The 18692-nt window shown below is 51.4% G+C and overlaps 2 protein-coding genes across 8 annotated transcripts in view; both read right to left on the bottom strand.

Moving 5' to 3' along the window:
• Nucleotides 1-18692, bottom strand: part of CFAP61 (cilia and flagella associated protein 61) — a 70994-nt gene that overhangs the window by 3327 nt on the left and 48975 nt on the right. For 2 of the 7 annotated variants that reach the window (XM_033053901.1, XM_033053902.1), the window contains exons 22-26: nucleotides 18119-18446; nucleotides 17809-17900; nucleotides 15411-15616; nucleotides 6015-6105; nucleotides 3817-3961 (exon numbers count right to left, since the gene is read on the bottom strand). In XM_033053901.1, coding sequence (XP_032909792.1) covers nucleotides 3817-3961; nucleotides 6015-6105; nucleotides 15411-15616; nucleotides 17809-17900; nucleotides 18119-18446 — 862 coding nt within the window. Of the gene's footprint in view, nucleotides 1-3318; nucleotides 3962-6014; nucleotides 6106-15359; nucleotides 15617-17808; nucleotides 17901-18118; nucleotides 18447-18692 lie in introns of those variants that run through there. The other 5 variants (XR_004417288.1, XM_033053900.1, XM_033053898.1 and 2 more) reach the window with 5 other exon arrangements.
• Nucleotides 64-2299, bottom strand: INSM1 (INSM transcriptional repressor 1). Its single transcript, XM_033053906.1, is given in 2 exon segments — nucleotides 64-2242; nucleotides 2245-2299. Coding segments are annotated over 2 exon segments (1440 nt in total). The 3' UTR covers nucleotides 64-857.

Below are 18692 nucleotides of genomic sequence, written 5' to 3'. Positions count from 1 at the left end.
GCCAGCCCCCCCGAGCCCCCAGGGCCAGCCCGGCACGGAGAAGCAGGAGGGGCGGGGGCACGCTTGAATTTGAAAATATTTTATTTGAATAGTAAATAATTATACAGTTGAAACAGTTCTATCGAAGCACTCTATAAATAGCTAACAGTTAAGAAAATAATGTGTGTAGAAAAAGAGATTGCATCTAAAAGTAAGAGCTGTTGGTTGCACGGGATAAAATGGTTAAGATCATGTGTTATTCTAGGTATAAAAGTTAAAACCTTTTTAGCAGATCCCTTAAGAAAAAAAGATCTTCTAAAACGCACAGTGAAATGGCAGGCGGGGAGACAAAAAAGCGCATTAGAATATCTGCAATCAAATAATATCAATCTTCATAATTAATATAAATAAATAACGAATAAATAACATAATTACTCAAACCAACATATACAGATAGACAACTCATGAGCTACCTTAGTAAGGGCAAAACGAACAGAAACAGAAAGTTGGCATGTCACAGTTAAGGCAGTTTCTACAGCATTTTCTGGAGACCATCAACAGCAGAGTCAAGGCATTTGTGGCTACACTAAAGGAAACGCTTGTTTCTCTCGAGCAGTTTGATCTGTTCACATCGATAAAAACCAGAGCGAAGGAACAAAATTTTTTAAAAATTAAAAATAAAAAAAACCCCAAAAAATAACAAACAGAACAAAACAAAAAAAAAGAAAAAAAAAGAAAAAGAAAAAGAAAAAAAGAAGAGAGAGACCCCGGGAAGGTAAGTGTAAAGCCAGATTCCAGCAGGTCACAAGCCGTATTAAAGCTAATCGTGTGGCGGCCCCGGGGGAGCGGCGCGGGGCGGCGGGGAAGGCACGGGCGGCTCAGCAGGCGGGGCGCAGCGGCACCTGGAGCAGGATGACCTGCCGGTTCTCCGAGGGGTGGCACTTGTTGATGTGCCGGGTGAGGCCGGGGGAGCTGTAGAAGGTGGCCGGGCAGTACTTGCAGGGGAAGACCTGGGCGGCGTGCAGGAGGCGCAGGTGCCGCTCCTGGCTGCTCTTGCTGGGGAAGGTCTCCCCGCAGACGGGGCAGAGGCGGCACTCGGCGGCGGCAGGCAGCTCCTCGGCGCTGGGCTCCGGGGCCGGTGCGGGCGCCGGGGCCGGTGCGGGTGCCGGTGCGGCGTGCCCCAGCAGGTGCTTGCGCAGGTAGGCTTGGCGGCGGAACCGCTTGGCGCAGCGGGGACACTCGAAGAGCCCCTCCTCGGAGCCCGCCTCCGAGGCTCCGCCGGGGCTCGGCGTGTCCCGCTCGCTGCCGCTGCCGCCGCTCGCCTCCTTCGGCGTCTCCTCGGCCGGGGCCGGGCTCGGGCCCGCGGCCGCTGCTCGGCCCGCCTCGGGGCCGCTCTTGGTGGCGGGCGGACGCGGTTTGTGCCAGCGGCGGTGGGAGGCGAGGTTGGCGGGGCAGGAGAAGACCTTGTCGCACTCGGGGCAGCGGTACTCCACCCGGACGATGCGGGAGCAGCGGTGCTGCGCCAGCGCGAAGGGGTCCCCGTACTCCTCCTTGCAGAGCTGGCAGATGAACTCGCCCAGCGGACGGGCGCAGCCGCCCCGCGCCTTGGCCGGCGCCTCCACCGGGCCCTCCTTGATGCGCAGCCCCAGCACGGGCGAGGTGGTCACTTCGTCCTCGAAGGTCAGCTTGCGGATCGCCTTCGTCTTCTTGCCCGACGGAGCCTTCTGCCGCCCGGGCTCGGACGCGCCCGGCGGGCGCTTGGCGGGCAGCGGGCGGCCCGAGGCGGGCGGCACGGCCGGGGCGGGCGGTGCGGGGGCTCCGCCGGGGCCGGCGTGGGCGGCGGGCGGCTCGGCGTGGCCAGCAGCGGCCCAGAGCTTGAGGTCGGCGGGCGCGAAGAGGATCGGGTCCATGGTGCCGGGCACGGCCGGCGCGGGGAAGGACTCGGCCGAGACGGGCGAGCCCAGGCTGAAGCCGCGCTCCAGGTACTTGTCCCTGCTGACGGGCCGCGTGGGGCTGTACAGCGCCTGCACGGCGGCATCGGGCGTCCCGAACGGCACCGGCGGCGGCGAGTCCCGCGGCGGGGGCGGCGGCGCGGCGGGGCAGGCGGGCGGCGGGGCGGCGCCGGCGGGGAGCGGCGGGCCGGCGGCGGCCTCGCGGCAGCAGCGCGCCCGGTAGGACACGGGGGTGGGCCGCCGGCTGCGCTTCACCAGGAAGCCCCGGGGCATCTTCGCGCCGGCTCCGGGCCGGCGGCGGCCGCGACGCAGGCTCCTCGCTCTGCCCGCGGCGCGGCCGCCGCCGCCTTTAAGCGGGCCGGGGCCATTGTTCGGGCCGGCGGCGGCGGGCTGGGCCAATCAGCGGCGGCGGCGGCGGCGCGGCCGCACCTGAGCCCGGAGCGGCACACGCCCGGCCCCGCCCCCGCCCGCCCCGCGCCGCCCGCCCGGCACGCGCGGCCTTTGTGTGCCGCCCCCCGCGCGGCGGCTGCGCCGGCGGCACGCTCGGCTCGGCTCGGCTCGGCACCGAGCGGCGGCCGAGAGCGGGGAGCGGGCAGCGCGGCGCGGGAGGAGCCCAAAGCGGCGCTGGCGGCGGCACAGAGGGGAGCGGGGTGCCCGCCGCGGGTGCTGCCCGGCGGCGGCAGCAGGTGGCCAGCGGCGGGTCCGTGCGAGCGGGAGGAATATACGGAACGGGTCACCGGGGCCCGGCAACCGTGCGAGCGGAACTCGGCGCTGCGGCGGGGTCGGGGCAGGCCGGGGCTGCTAACCGAACCTGTTACTCTAGCTCTAACCCTAACGGGTCCGGCACGGTCCCCGGAGCAGGCAGGGAGCGGCGGGGGCCGGGCAGAGGCTCCCCGCTCCCCGCTCCCCGCGGTCAGTGTGCAGGCAGAGGCGCCCGGAGCCGGCGCGGCTGCGGCAGGTGCAGGGCGGCGGGCAGAGCCAGCCCCGGGCCGCGGCCCCGCTCCCCCGCTCCCCGGCCCTTTGTCCGCGGGGCCGCCCGCAGGTGGCGGGGCCGGGGGCGCGTGCGGGCCGCGCCCTCCCCGCCCCCCGCCGGGCCCTTTGTGGGGGGCGCGGGGCACGCGGGCGGCACGCGAGCGAGCGGGCCCCCCCCCCCCCCCCCCCCGCTTGCGCCTTTGTGCGCGCCATTAGCATAAAGCTGCGCGACCCTCGGCACAAAGGGCCCCGCTCCCCCGGACACCCCCCCGGCGGGCCGGCCCGGGCGGCGGGGGGGCGAGCGAGGGGCCGGCCCGCCCGCCCGGTGGGACAGGCGTGCGGCGGGGCGGGGCGGGCGGCCGGCGGCGCATTAGCATACAGCTGCGGGCCCGCGGGCACGCGCCGCCGCCCCCCCGCCGGGGCTGCGCACCGAGACCCCAAATCACTGCTGGGGCTGCACACCGACACCCCAAATCACTGCTGGGGCTGCACACCGACACCCCAAATCACTGCCGGGAGTGCACACCGACACCACAAATCACTGCCGGGAGTGCTCACCGACACCCCAAATCACTGCTGGGGCTGCACACCGACACCCCAAATCACTGCCGGGAGTACACACCGACACCCCAACTCACTGCCAGGGCTGCACACCGACACCCCAAATCACTGCCGGGGCTGCACATCCAGAGCCCTATCCCCAAACGAGCTTTATACCGAGACCACCTCACTGCCAGGTTTCACACCGAGAGCCTCCCATCACTGCAAGGCTGCGCACTGAGACCCCATCACTGCTAGATTTCACACCAAGAGTCTCCCATCACTGCTGGGTTTCACACTGAGCCGCCGTCACTACCAAGTTTCACACACTGACCCCCCATCCGTGCCAGGGCGCCCGTTCCGCCCGCCTTACCTGCAGCCGGCCGTCTGTAGGGGTCGGTCGGGGCGTACATGGGCAGCTGGGCGCGGTGGCGGCGCAGGTAGCGCAGCACGGGCTCCCGGAGCGACGGCGGGCTGGCACTGTGCTCGGGGCGCTGCTCGGGCACCTGCGGACACAGCTGTCAGACACAGAACGGGGCTCGGGGCACACCCCGAGTCTGGGCTCCCGAAACGGCCTCAAAACCTGTCGGGGCTGGGACACTGGGTCACGGAGTGGGCTCACACTGTCGTGTGCTCGACTGTTTGTACACCTCTCCCTCACAAGTGACCGGCCACAGGTGCAAACCCCTGGCTGTCCCCACACTTTGCCCCCTCCGTGCCCAACACTGACTGTGGTTTTTGCCCGAGTCACGGCCAGCTGCAGGTGCAGCACCAGGCCATTATCCGTGCCGGCCCAAAGCGCCGTTCCGGAAGGTCTGGCACGGCTGGCGAGCCCCCGGCGAGCGGCAGCACCCAGCAGCTGATGGAGGGCAGCCCGCAGCGCAGCCCTGCCATCTGCGTGTTTGCATCGCCCGAGCCGCACCGACACACGGCTGCGATCCCCGAGGGGCAAACACGCCCCGCGCTGCCAGGGCAGCCTCGGGTGACAATTTCAGCACAGGCTGAACGCACCGCCCTGCCCCCAGAACACCACTGGCTCCTCGGTGCACTTAGTGCTTCCATTAGCAAACATTTCTGTAAATATTGCCCCTAGTGCAGGACACCGATTCCCTCTCTCTGCAAACTAACCAGAAATATCCGACTTCTGTGCGCTTATGCCCACAGCTCTTAAGCATCTCTTTCCCTCATTTTCACACTTCATTAGTAATTTTTCTGCATGCTGAAACGAGCTAGAATGTGAGCAACAGGAGACAAAGATAGCAGGTCTCTTACTTCATACAGAAATACAACCAGTCCTGAGGCATTTAAGAGATACTCCATGAGCACATGGTACCTACTCTGGATCTGGCAATGTGCCCAGAAGGAACACCCAGTGAAAACATAAACGGTGCCATTTGGTAAATATAGTTAAAATCACTTTTAGCAAATATAGTTAAAATCACCATGAAAAAAAAATTAAAGTCCAAAATGCCAAATCTTCATTCAGATGTAGATACCATCACCTCTGTCCATAGGAACAATCCTGACTCACAGAACTGTTTCCAGGTCCATGCCCCTCATTCTGCACAGAACTTCATTTTGCACTCTTTCAGAGGTTTTTCCAAGAGAACCCAAAGGAAACTGCACTGAGACCCTTTCTGGGTCAGGACAACATGAGGCAAACTGCTCTGAGCCCTTCAGGGAGGAGGCAGGGCTGGGATGTGGCAGCACTGAGCCCTGGAGATGGCTGGGCCATGGCTCCCTCCCTCTGCCTCCATTTACACTCCGTCCTGTTCGTTTTCTGCACAGCTAAAATCTGTGTGAGCACAGGTTTAAAGCCCAGTGCCACCGTCTGCAGCTGATGGGGTTAAACAGAGGCAGAAGCAGGGTGAGCAGGGTGAACTGGTCCCAGGTAGTGGGTTGGATGCACTGAGTTCAGAGCACAAACTCCGCTTGGGATGAGCCAGAAGCTCGGGGCAGGCAGCTCTGGGGGCTGCTGGACACCTGCTGTTGCTCTTAGCTCTCCCCATGGAGCACAGGGGTTTGGCATTTTGGGCAGGCACTTCCAGGCTGCTGACGCTTTATGCCTCTGTCTATGGTGCTAGTGCCAGAGCTGTAAACAGCATTAGCAAACATTTTCATTTCACCCTTATTCAGGAAATCCACTTAGCACTGAAAAAGCCGGTTGCTTTCACCCTCTGGACTAGAAAAGCCATTCCCTGTGGGTAAGTGTTGAAAAACCTACCCACAGGCTCAGCTGAGACAGGCGCAGGGTGGCCCACAGCATGTTCCTATGAGTGAACACTCCTAAACCCAAGGGGATACTCGGACAAGCCAGGCTCCAGATTCCACTGGGCACTTGTACTACACTGCAGCTATAATGCAAAAGTGCAGTGAAGGACAACATTGGGAATATGCCCAAACAAGAAAACCGAACACTGTGCTGTACGTGGTGAGCCCCTGTGATGTACACAGTCTGCCCCAGAGAGAGAAACATCCAGCTTCACAATAAAGATGGGAGAAGAAACCAAAGTGAACAGCACTAACAAATTACCCAAATAATAAAATGCACTCGCCAGTTGTTTTTCTTACCTGTTCTGACATCAGGATTTGGCGCAGTTCCTTCTGCAGATCGATAAACCAATCGTGATAGATGGCCATGGACCAAGGCTCCCTGAAGTAGCTGGGTAAAAAAGAAGAAATTTAGTTATCTTGTGAACCTCTCATTAACCACTAATAAAGTATTTACCTGCTTTTTTGCCTTTATAAATTACAGTTCTGGACCCATCATGATCGTTTGTTCATAAAATGCCTCCTTGTAACAGCATGGTCAATCAATTCTTTTAATGGATGTTCCTGATGTACAGCCAGCTTCAGTAATTACATTTAAAGTGGCTTAATTCAGAGCTGTGGCAAGACCCAGTGAAGAATCCTGATTTTATCAGAATTTAAAAGCCTGAAGACCTGTAAAGAACGGTGTCTCCATTATCTGTCCTCATTTGAGAAAAGCAGATTGCAGGATTAACTGAACTGCTGCATAAACAAATTAAATTTGTGTAGACAATGACACAAATGTTGTTCATCATTAAGGTTTCTGGATTAATAAAAGCCAGAAAAACAGGCCACCACAGCGCTGCAATATGTTCTTTGCACTAGTGTGATGAAGCTAAATTGAAGTGATTCTAGGAGGAAGCTCTTGTAACTATTTCTTTCAGCGACAGCATTCACAGCAGCATTCTTCCCTGAAAAAGGAAGAAAAGGATGGAGAGGACACTGCTCCCTGTAGAACCTCATGGCTGTAAATATAACTGGGGCCAGCCAGGTAACAAAGCTGTGATTTACTTCAGTTTATAATGAAAGATCATTTTTACAGCTGGGGTGAGATGCTGAGTGTAATTCCTGTTGATGCCCCCTGCTCATGCCCACAGTGAGCGAGCAGACATCAGCAGGCTCACCAGGAGCTTGGCACAGGGGGCATTTGTGTGGCTGTCACCAGCACTCAGGCCTCGGGAGAGGCAGCAGGAGCCTGGCACTGCCCTCAGGAGCACAGGAACCTTCCCTGGTTCAGCTGTGTGCCTCTGAGTGAGCACTGCATAAGGCAGCTCCAACATGCTGTGCAGATTTACTAACCCTGAGATACCTGCCCATAGACAACTAGGGTGCAGTTCCCTCAATGCAGACTTGACTTCCTCCATGAAAAAGGCCCCTCCTGCTCTGAAAGACACCTCAGCTCTCCCTCACACCCACAAAAGGGCTCTGTGCACCTGGCACACCCTCCCTGTCCTGGTGCCCCACTGCCCTGTGCGTGCCAGGCTGGCTGGGGCTGCCTCTCGCAACCTGCACGGTCTCCAGCACAGCAGGGCTCTCCCACACAGACCTTCTCACACTATAAATATTCATGGACACCATTCCAAGCACCACATCCTCGCTGCAGCAAGTGCTGCCCAGCCCAGGAGTTACCAGGACTGACACTGCCTGCTCAGCTTAGAAAGGATGAGCTCAGTTTAAGGATCCTTGTTTCAGGAACTGCACACCCACACAAAGGTGCGCAGAGAGCTGGAGAAAAACACAATATCCCACAATATTTAAAATATTTAAAAGCCCTTCAATTTCAGAAGAAAAACCCCACCTAACACAAACCTTTAACTCACTGCTGATAATAAATAGCAAAGAGAGAAAGGGAGGTGTTACACAAGAATACATTAAGGTAATTAAAGACTGTTTTTACAGGTATGTTGTGGTAAAAACCATGTTCCATTAGCCACATGTTTTGTCTTCAAGCTGGCAAAAATTGACTATAACCCTGGGCAGAGGATTTTCTCTCTCAGCTGAGGCACAACCTTCCCAACTGCCTTTCCTCAGTTTAGGGGCTCACCTGCCTCACTGAGGTGTTGCATTTAATGCTCTTTATAAATGTTCCAGGAGTGCTACATATTCCTGCTATTGTTATATATATATATATAGTTTTATATATATATATAACCACAACTTTAACTGCTCCTGTCAATATCTATAAATTTGGAGCTTAAAACCTCAAGTGTGCCACCCAGTTTAGAATCTTTAATGCAAATAAAATGCCAGTTTTTGGGGAGAAGAGAATGTTTTGTTCTTATTTTCTAGATAAGACTGCCAGAAGGAGCTCCCAGTAACCAACACTGAGTCCCAGACTTCCTTCCCTTCAGGTGAAGAGCAAATACCAAGGGCCATTTGGAGATTCAGCTCACACAAACAATTCACTTTCTTTGCTGGCTCTGTGCTTCCATCTATTTATCTGTTCAGTCTGAGTCCCCTTTCTCAGGGGGAACACGGTGGTTCTGACAGAGCAGCTCTACGTATGGCTGCTGAAGGGACGTTTAATAATGAAAAACCCCATTTGAAACCAACAAGTTGACTTTCTGAGGCTCACTCTGAATTTTATTACCACTTCAGCAGCAGTCCCTCAGGGCAAGCCGTGGAAGGCATAAAGCTCCTGAGTGTAGGAGATGGAGCTGGCACGCTCCCAGCAGGGGCTCACGAGCGGCAGCTGCCACATGTGTCTGCAGCACTGAGCCTTTCAGAACCTGCCAGAGTGCCCAGGCTAAGGAGCTGGGCTCACCTTTCAGGGACAAGCAGGTTTCAAGTCTGTTCTGCCTCATTTGTGAGGTGCAGCCTCCATCAGATGAGAGGTGAGATGGAAGGAAATACTTAGTGGTGTCCTGTACAGAAGGCACAGAATCCTTCCCTTTGCAACAGCTATAAATAAAATGGACAGAGCTGGGCACTGCCAGCAAGCAGAAATGGAGTGTGGCTGTCCATCCGAGAGCTGCCTACAGTTACTCTCCAATTCCTCTGCAGGAACACACCACGTTTGGAGAACATGGAAGATGGTTCAGTGTCCTGGCAGCAAGGACCCAACAGTGACCTGCCATCTGAGCCAGGTCTGGTGGCACAGGGTATAGCACTGGCAGCAAGGTGTGAACCAGAAAATCTTAAACACTGAATGAAAAACCTTCAGAACAACTCCTGTTTTGTACAAGGATGAAACAAAGAGCAGGAGGAGTAAAGTAAAAGGGGAATGGGATGCACTGCAATTTTAATTTTCAGGCCAAACTGACAATACTTCCCAACCACAGCTTGCAGATGAACCAAAGTCTTTTCTCCAACACAAGCACACAAGATGGAGCATCCCATCTCGCCAGGAAAATTCAAAATGTGTTGTTTTGAGAACAATATATGCATGTCTTTAAGACTCTTAATTACAAAGACAGGTAATACCAGCAAAAGATACAAAATATTTCCTGATACACCTTGGATAGCTGGACCAGGAATCATAGTATGTTAATTTAAAGACAATATAAATAAATGCTCCACTGAGCATTTCCTGCATTCACCTGATCAATAATTTCAAAAGACAGCTTGTTTACAGAGGTGAAAAGCAAGACCAATTTGTGTAAAATCCCCCAGAGCACCACCTGAGAGCATTGTTCTTCAGCACCAAGGACATAACATATTCCCTGACCTGCCATTTCTTAACATCCACCCACAACTGCTGAACAGCAAATGTGAACCAACAACCTGTTTATAGCAAGAGGGGTCTTCACTTCCTTGCTCTGCAGTTCTGCTCCCTGAACACTTGCTTGTCCAGGCATTTGACTATCTCCTGTTAAATTCAGTGATCAGGACTCTGTTACTGCTCTGACCTGGTAATTAGTGACACCAACAGCCTTATGGACAAAAATCTGTGAGTCAATCCACTGAACAGCTTCACAAAGTAACAACAGTGCTCACCAATTCACAGGCTGACATTTCTTTTGTCCCTTGTGAGAAGCAAATCCTGGAAAGGAAGCCTGTGCTTTTTTACCTCTTCTCACAGAACCTGCAATGTCTTGTCTTTGGAGGATGATGGTTTAAAACTCGTGGTTGACAATCCCCAGCATCCTCCCCTCCAGTACAGCGGTGATCCATCAGGACTGATAAATCAGCTCTGCCTGCTGCAGTTTTAATATCCTGGAAATGTTACAGCACTGCACCCAGAGGCACCCTCAGAGAGCAGATCCTGGTACTGAGATAAGGCAGCGCTTTCCTGTTCTCCTAAATATCCTCAGGAGAGACTCTGTTATTTCAGCACTGGCATTTGGTAAGCTTTAGACACCTTAGCAGACCACAGCAGTTGTGGTATACTGACTCCCCCTGAACTGCTCTGTAAACTTTCTAACCCTGTGCTCTTTAAATCTGGCAGAGATGCACTGCTGTCTGTGCTCTCTCCATGAGCACTTGGTGGCTGACCCTTAAATCAGGTTTACTGCGCTTTTTTCACATAGTACTATTTCACACATAATGTATTACGGAAAATGATTTAAAGGAAATTAAACTTGAGGCACAAAATCATCAAACAGGCTGCGTGCAAGGGTATGATTGCTTTTCTGCAATTGTTTATGGATTCAGGGTTCAATCACTCACAATGGTTTGCATAATTACTAACATGAATCAGCAAGGTTCGGCTGCAAATTAATGTGGTAGGGTTCAGCTGATGAGCTCTAACTTCCTAATGTGAACGTGGGGTTTCTTAGTAACATGGCTCTTCATTGGCAAGTTAGCTGCTCCTTTAGAACTCCGCTGCTAACTGGAAACCTCCAGCCATTTGTATCGATTTGCTGGGAGTGCAGCTGTACCACAGCACCGCGGGGTTAGCGGTTAATTCCGGGAGAAATCGCTGCCAGTGCTCTGCTATCCCTTCAGCGTGTTCCTGCTGCTTACCCTGCCTCTCTCTGCAGCCACATTTCCCTCTAATCAGGCTGCAGAAGGTGCAGAGCAGCACCAGTCCCTCTCAGCTATGCTCACTACCTGCCAGAGCTCCCTTTTTAACCCTGCAGAAAAAGCGTCTCACCGTCTGCGCGACGAACAAAGCCCAAGGTGGAACCCCTCCAATGTAATCCCAGTGTGCTAATGGTGAGGGATCCAGCAGATTCCAGACAGCAGCAGGGCATTCTAGTGCTCCTCCTAACAAACAACCACTCTTCATTTCAGAAAGCCTGGGTTAAAACCAGCTTTTCTATGTAGCACGCATTTCATGTTTGAATAATCACTGATTATCCAGCCTGTAAGTAATGAAATTCTCTCTACCTTTTAACAATAAAGCCGAAAACATCAAATGTTCTTCTTTTCCTTAATGCATCTGTTATATTGTGAGCTTTATTAGCCTTGAGTCAATAAACAGCCCAGTGTGGTGTTTCTGCTTAACAGTCTCACTGAATGGCACGGCTGAACAGATCACCTTCAGCCTGATGTTAACAGCACCAGGATGTGGGAATTGAACTCCAGTGGGAAAACGTAAATGGTCACTTCAAAATAAGCAAACGCTGTTCAGGCAGCTCCAAGTACTTCTGAGCATTTAGCTTGTACAGCCAATATGAAAATGCAATGTGAAAATATAAAAAGACAGGGTTTGAAGAGAGCAGTCAAGGGAACATTGGTTTGAGCTGTGCCTGTGAGGTTTCTGTGCCCGTGCCTCACTCAGGCATGGCCTGCTTTGTGCACTGCTGCCCAGGCTGAGCCTGTGCCCCTGCCCCGGGCTGGGCTCACCTCACTGCCACCCTTGGTGTCACACCACTGAGACACAGCCAGGTCCTCCTGACAACCAGGTCATTAACACACAATTACAAAACCCCAAGTAACAGCCACTCACACCTCATTTGTGAAATAAGCTCCTGAAGTATTTTAGAAACTAGTGGGTAAGATTTTTATGCATTTACATTAGATTTGATTTTCATTAATGCCAAATGAAGCTTGCATGAAGCACTTCTATGTCATATTAAAGGCATGATGCCAGTGAGCATCCTTTGGTTGCCAAGTATCAGGAGACCCCTCTAATTATCTGGTTTGTACTTAAGATGCAGCAGAGGGAGATTCCAGTGCTCCATGGACATGTTCCATAACTTGGCAACTACCTTGCAGCTGCCTTCAGCTCAGGAGGACGCACAAGGGGGTCACTGGCTGCTTGCATTCCTCCTCTGTGAAGCAGTGTGGAGGACTGATGACCAGTAAATCTATAAACTTAAAAAGAAAATTAAAAAAAGCTTCAGACCTCTCTGCCCACCCCTCTCTTTTATCTGCTGCTAGGGCAATAATAATGGAAATAATCTGAAGGCCTTCCAGCAAGCAAGGGGGGCAGGAGCAAGGCGCACAGCATGGGATCCCTCCAGGGCACACCACTGGAATTGCCCTCTGTCTCCTTCAGGAGGAGACTCCCCTCAAGAAGGAGCCTTGCTCTTGGGGACTCAAATTCTGGCTGACTTTTTGAGATGCAGCCTGACGGGAAATGAATAAAAACTGCAGAAACTCCTTGCTGAAGCGGATTCCAAATCCAGTGAGTGATGCCATTCATCTCGCAGGTCCCTAGGTTTTTTCCAGACCTGCACTGTCAGGTTCAGGAATGCACTGGCTGCGGGTCCAGGTGCAAGAAGAGCCCCCAGTGCATGGTACGGGGCAGCTGGGAGAGAGGGCAACGTGTGCCCACTGCTTCACCTCCTCCAGGAGCCCAGCCAAGCCTTCCTTTGCTTGTGGCTCAAGTCCTGCAGCTTTCCATTCCACTGATCTCCTACCCAAACCAACGAACTTTCCTCCAGACCAAAGGAAATGTTGTTTCTCTCATTATTCCCATTAGCTGTGGCTCCAGGAAGGGGGGACTTTGTCAAGTTTGCTGGATCTCAGGAGCCTGTTGCTAAAGCTAATTTGAGAATGGCACTGGCACATTCTGGCCAGGAAATCCGGTACCATGGGGTTAACTTTCAGCTCTTACACCAAACGCAAATCAGTGAGGAAATTCACTGCTAGGTGCCGTCTCTAATTATTTAAAAGATAATTTGCATGCTACACAGAAATAAATTAGCTCCCAGGTGACAGCTGTTCCACTGTGTCCATTCCTGGAACGAGATGCCATGCTGGGAAAGCTAAATGCAGACCAAAAGATTAAATCACGGCACTCACTTGCCTCCTAGGAAGGCTCTTCCCAAAGAGAGGCATCAAGAAGAGAGGAGGGGAATGGATGTTTCAAACCACCAAGTTTACCACCTTAACTAGCACATACCAGCCCATTTTCACAGTCTATATTTTCTTTTCACTAAGGGCACCTCACACCTTGCCAGTGGATGCGACATGTACTAGTTTAAAAAGAAGGTTTTGAAAGTCAAAGGTTCCTCTCTTTGTCCTAAGACCAGGTCTGTGTTCATGGCATCCTTACAGACCATGTGAACAAGGCCAAACAGCTGCTCTTTTATCACACATACAGAAATCAGTGAATGCATTTTCCTATTCTGTACCAAAAGCTAACCAGGCATCACTTTCTCTCTACATAAAAGCCTCAGGACAACTCACAACTCACCATTTTTCAGTGTCATGGTTTGCTAACAGACAGTCTTCTCATGGTTTCACCAGTGTCCATTGCCCACTGCACACACATGTATGCACATTTTATGTAACACTGCAGCGTGGGGCTGTAGATGTGCTGCAGATGTGATATATTATGGGAGTACATTCTGCCAGCCTTTTCCTCTGCTGCTCCATGCCCTCCTGAAAGCAGCAAACTCCCGTGCCAGCTTGTGTGCCAGGACTGCTCTGTGGGGATGCCAGGCAGATTACCTGGTACAGCTCCTGGAGAATGCTCCCTCCTCCCAGCATGGACATGTGGAACAGGAACACCGAGCTGGGATGAATGGGAGTGTGTGTGTGTGTGAAAGTGCCACAAGAACCACAGGAGCAAGGATAAAAGAGCAGCATATGTTCACTGCTGCAGAGCAACATATGGGATTTCATTCATATGACCAAAGAGCAACAAGAGAAGGAACAAACCTAGCTAAAGATAAGGCAGAAAGAAGACTGAAAACGACTGGAGGCAATAAAACAACCAGATAAGAAAAACCTGGCAACTGTAATTCAGGAATTCTGCCACAGGCTAATGAGAGGTGAGATAAAATAATGAGGCAAAAGGTCCCAAACAACATCACTGTCTAACGGCTGTAAAAGACAAGTCCAAAATGAGTTCATCATCACTAATGAAGGAGAGCTGAAGGGATGTGATGAGGCCCTGACACGTGGTGTCCCTCTGTGCAGCACACCAGTGATCCTCTGGTCAAGGTCAGGAAAATACTGCTACCTGTGCTGCAGGTAAATCCCAAAGCAGGATGGTTTATTCTTCCAGATGTTGCTGCTGGAGTGGAACTTGCATCTAAGAAGTGACCTGAGCACAGCTCAGCGTGGTTCACAGGAAAGTGAGCTCACAATGTGTGTCTGCAGTGCTCCAGAAGCAATGAGGGTACCAAAGCTGAGCTCACAATGTGTGTCTGTAGTGCCCCAGAAGCAATGAGGGTACCAAAGCTGAGCTCACAATGTGTGTCTGTAGTGCCCCAGAAGCAATGAGGGTACCAAAGCTGAGCTCACAATGTGTGTCTGTAGTGCCCCAGAAGCAACTATGGTACCTTGCTACAGCCTAAGGGGTTCTTCTGGTGCTTCAAATGCTCCACCAGTATGAGCTGTGACAAGGACAGGAGATCACTGCTGCCTTAGCCCATGTCCCAAGCACTTGTGCCACCCTCCCTCAGCTCCTCCTTCACACCCACTCTTTGCTGTGCCCCGTTGCTCTCCTGTAAAACAGCCCCAACATTTGCTATAAACCACAATCAAACCCTATGGCAGCAATAACTCACAAGCACCTTCTGGACCACAGCAAACTTTTACAAACTGCTACCTAAATAGCAATGTTTAATCTGACAATTTTGCCTCCGTTTGTGCCTTTCTTCCAGTCACTTGAAATAGAACAAAATCAAACCTGGCAATGTTTCAGGCACCACCATCAGCTCTGTATCCCAATAAAAACTGATCATTTGTTCCCGAGCCTGGCTTTCTGTCTCTACCCAGCTGATGCAAGGCAGTACTTGCCTACTCCATCTGTGACAGTTTGTGTTTCAAAGCACCATTCCTGAGGCATTTCTTTAAATGAAAATCAAAAGCAATGAAACATTCTCTCAGAGGACATGGCACATGACTACAGCTAACCAGGACCAGATAAAAATAGGCAAGTTGTTGAGCATGACTAACACTGTAAGTTATTTAAAATCTCCCTAAAAAACTTTGGCTCAAAAATTTGATTCAAAGCAACAAAAAAGTGACTTTTTATAAAAGCGACTCTTGAACACGAGTCTTCAGTAATAAAGGATTGTCCAGGTTCAGCTTAATGATTAACCTACTGAATATTCTAAACAAAATGCTCCTTCAGATAAAAGACAGTCAAGTAAACCATTGCTCCTCCTCTAAGTACATCTCAGACACAGAGCCCTTTGCAGGGAGCTCTTCACGACTTGCATTTTTACTGACAATTTTGCTCGAGCACGGAAAATCCTTTAAAATCTTTTTTACTACCTTTTGTTCCAACAGCCAAAAAAGACCAAGCAGAGTAAGACTGACCTGAAATGCTGCTGGAGGCAGGCTGAGCGCAGGACAGGGAGCTGCTCTCACCTGTAGAGGTCGGTGATCTGCCCGGCGCTCCAGCGGTGGCACAGGTCATTGAGCAGCCGCTCGTGCTGCCCGAACAGGCACACGTAGTTGGACACAGGGAGGGGCTCCCTGCACAGGCAGGTGATGCTGTCCATCAGGCTGTACCTGCTCAAGTGCATCCTGAAGTAATTCCCTTGAGCAGCCTCCCCGGTCACAAACTCCATGCCCTGGACAGAAAGCACAGGGGAGAGGTGGTGTGATAATTGATAAAAGATTTGTGTGAATCATAAAAGTATTGGGGTTTATATCAACCAAAATACAAAAATCTGAAGTGAAGCATGGACCCTTGATGGAGGAAAAATGTGATTAAATCATTCTGTTTTAAATCCCTCTGTCATGAATATTATGTCTTTAAATAATTTGTATCTACTGCAAGTTTGTAAAATAAGCCTTTCCAATAGTCTGATTGATTTTGCAAAATCAGACTTGCTGCCTTTGTTTTATCAATGACTGCCTATCTACAAGACCAGAACTTTTTGATTTCTGGCAGTTTTATCTACCAAGACCACAGGTGTGGGACTGACATTCAGAGACTTTACATGGATGTTTATTTCGGCCACCACTGCTTGCAAAATTATGACAGCAAGAAAACAAAAATTATTGATTACCACGAGGGACCACACTGTAAGAAGAAGCTGCAAACCAAGATTTGATGGAGCAGGTGGTGACCACTCATGTCTCCCCAGCACTGCTTTGCTTTTATATAAAATAAAGCAATGCACATTTTACTACAGATTGAGACTTTTGTTTCTCATTTATAACATGGGGATGGAACAAGCCCTGACCTGCCTCGTGTGCAGACTCACTGAGGGCTCCCTGCTCCACATCCACATCCTCCTGCTGGAGCCCTGACACACTCCTGGCACAGTGGGCTGAGGTTGGACAGGGATTTTGGGTGCCCACCCCACTGTGCACAGCAGCCAGGTGTCACTGCACACACCTGGGGGCCCTGTGGCCATGCTGACAGCGTGACACCAGATCCAGGGGACCTGTGACCTGCTGGAGCAGCAGCTGGAGGCAGCAGGGATGCCCTGGGGCATCCCAAACAACACTGGAGAGCTCTGTGTGGGGAACTCAATTGAACTCTGTTCAGCCTCCTTTATGACACAGAGCACACACATGGCATATCACATTTACTGTGAATAAAAGAGCACCAATGTCAGATGTTCATGCTCAAACTGTAGCATTGAGCTTCAGTTACTTAAATCAATCACTTGGACAAAAGTGTAAAATTTGCTTCAAACCTCACACTGCAGTGGGATGATCAGACAGCTTGGAGCTATTTTTTCCAGCTGTATTCCTGTCACAGTTTTATACATTTCTACAACCTGTTGCTAGGCTACAGGAACCTTTAGCATTTCCACATCTAAGCCAGTACCTTTCACTAGCTTCTCTTACTTCTCTCTTAGAAAATTCTTTCAGGATTTACACGAAGTTTCTGGAGTGGCTTTAAAAAATATGGTCCCTTTTCAGGTAATCAGCAGGTGATCAGAGTGGCAGCAAAAGAATTCTAATCATATTCTAGCAATTTGGAGGAACAAAACCAACTCCTCTCTGATAGCCCTTTCTGCTCTCCACTACAAGCTGCTTTGGATGGCTCATCCTGGTTCTGAAAAGCAAGGTGAGCCATGCTTTGATTCCTCCCCCTAAATGATTTTCTTTTTAAAAAGCCCATTTGTTTCACTGCTGTTCAGTTTTAAAATCAACACTGAAGTAGCTTTTTAAAAGCTGCTCTTTAAATCAACTGCAAAAATGGGCTTGATGCAGAAATTCCCAAGGAAAAGGTACAATCTATGTGAGAGAGGATCTTGCCTAGGTGGAAAGTCCTCTCTGGCTTTAAAAGACATTCATCTAGTCCTTTTCTGGCCTCAAGTCAGGCTCTCCAGTAAGAGAATCACCTGCATGTTTTATCCTGGGACTGCAGCCCATGCCCTGCTCCAAGACAGCTCTCGGCTGCAGGACTTGCTATTTCCCAGCAGCACAGAGCATCTCTTCCACAACACCTCCTGCTCTTCGAGAAACCTGCTGAATGCCCTGCCAGACTGCCACCCTCTGTATGCACCTGCAGCACCATGCTGCAGGGAGCCTAGAGCATCATCACAAAGGCTGCAAGCGTGAAACGCTGCCAGCACTGTCCTGTGTCCTCTGTGAGAAACCAGGCGCCTTTGGAGAAAGTCAAATACCAGCAAGAGTGGAAAGGAACCCCCAAGAGGTGCAGTTAGCTCTGTGACTGCTCCTGGGCCTCTCTCCAGCTGTACCTGGTGTGCACAGTGCCTCCAGACCCAGCTGCCCTAAACAGGGACATCTTTTCAAACAAACAGGGGGGACAAAACAAGAAAGGTTCCATTACTGAACTTACATGTTCACACGGGTCATGCGCTACATCCAAGGATGTGGGGACTCCAGGCTTGGAAATGTGCAAGTAGTTATAACCTCCAGGAAGAACACCACCTGCCATAAATGAGAACAAGACTTATTAAACCACTGACAACCAAGAATGTAATGTATTTGTTTGTCCTCCTTCTGCCATCATCTTTTTCTAGAACACAAGGAGCCTTGAGTGCTGTACTGCCAGGAGATGCACCTGAGGAGAGATGGACCTGCCTGTACTGGAGAACAAAAACACCTGAGAGGGGTTGGAAGTGTGACAGAAATGCAGCTGGACATACCTTGAACTTTACACCTTGTGTATACAGGGATGAGTCTGTCTGAGCCCTCAGGGGGCTGGGAGCTGGGCTGAGGGCTTGGATCGAAGAGACTCAGCATGGAAGCAGCGAGCTCAGAGCCAATCTCCTTGGAGTTGAAGTTGCTGTGTGTCACATCATCCCTCCAGTATCTCCTGGAGAACTTGGTCAGAGGACCTGCAGCCCTGATGCTGGGGTCATTGGTGTGGAATTTGGCATCAATCACAAGTCTCCCATCAAGAACAAGGTAAGCATCACTGATGGCCTTAGAGGCTTCGTAATCCAGTGTCTTGTAGGCAAAACTAAAAAATGCCTAAAAAGAGATGCAAATGAGAGAAGATAATTGTGTATTACTTACTGGCTGGTTTCATAAATCAAAACCCAGACGTTATTCTGAATGTTATTTTAAAAAACAAGAATGTGAAAGACAGTGTGATTTTAGCAACACTATCACAGCAGAGAGATCCCTCTGATCCAGCATTTACAGCTACCCAAGATAAAACTAAGCAGAATGGAGAATCACTGAACTAGACTCATCTGCTGCTGCTTATTAGATAGT

This window comes from Catharus ustulatus, chromosome 3 (genome assembly GCF_009819885.2).
Source record: "Catharus ustulatus isolate bCatUst1 chromosome 3, bCatUst1.pri.v2, whole genome shotgun sequence".
Classification (NCBI taxonomy): domain Eukaryota; kingdom Metazoa; phylum Chordata; class Aves; order Passeriformes; family Turdidae; genus Catharus; species Catharus ustulatus.
This window is presented reverse-complemented; position numbering and strand designations above follow the sequence as displayed.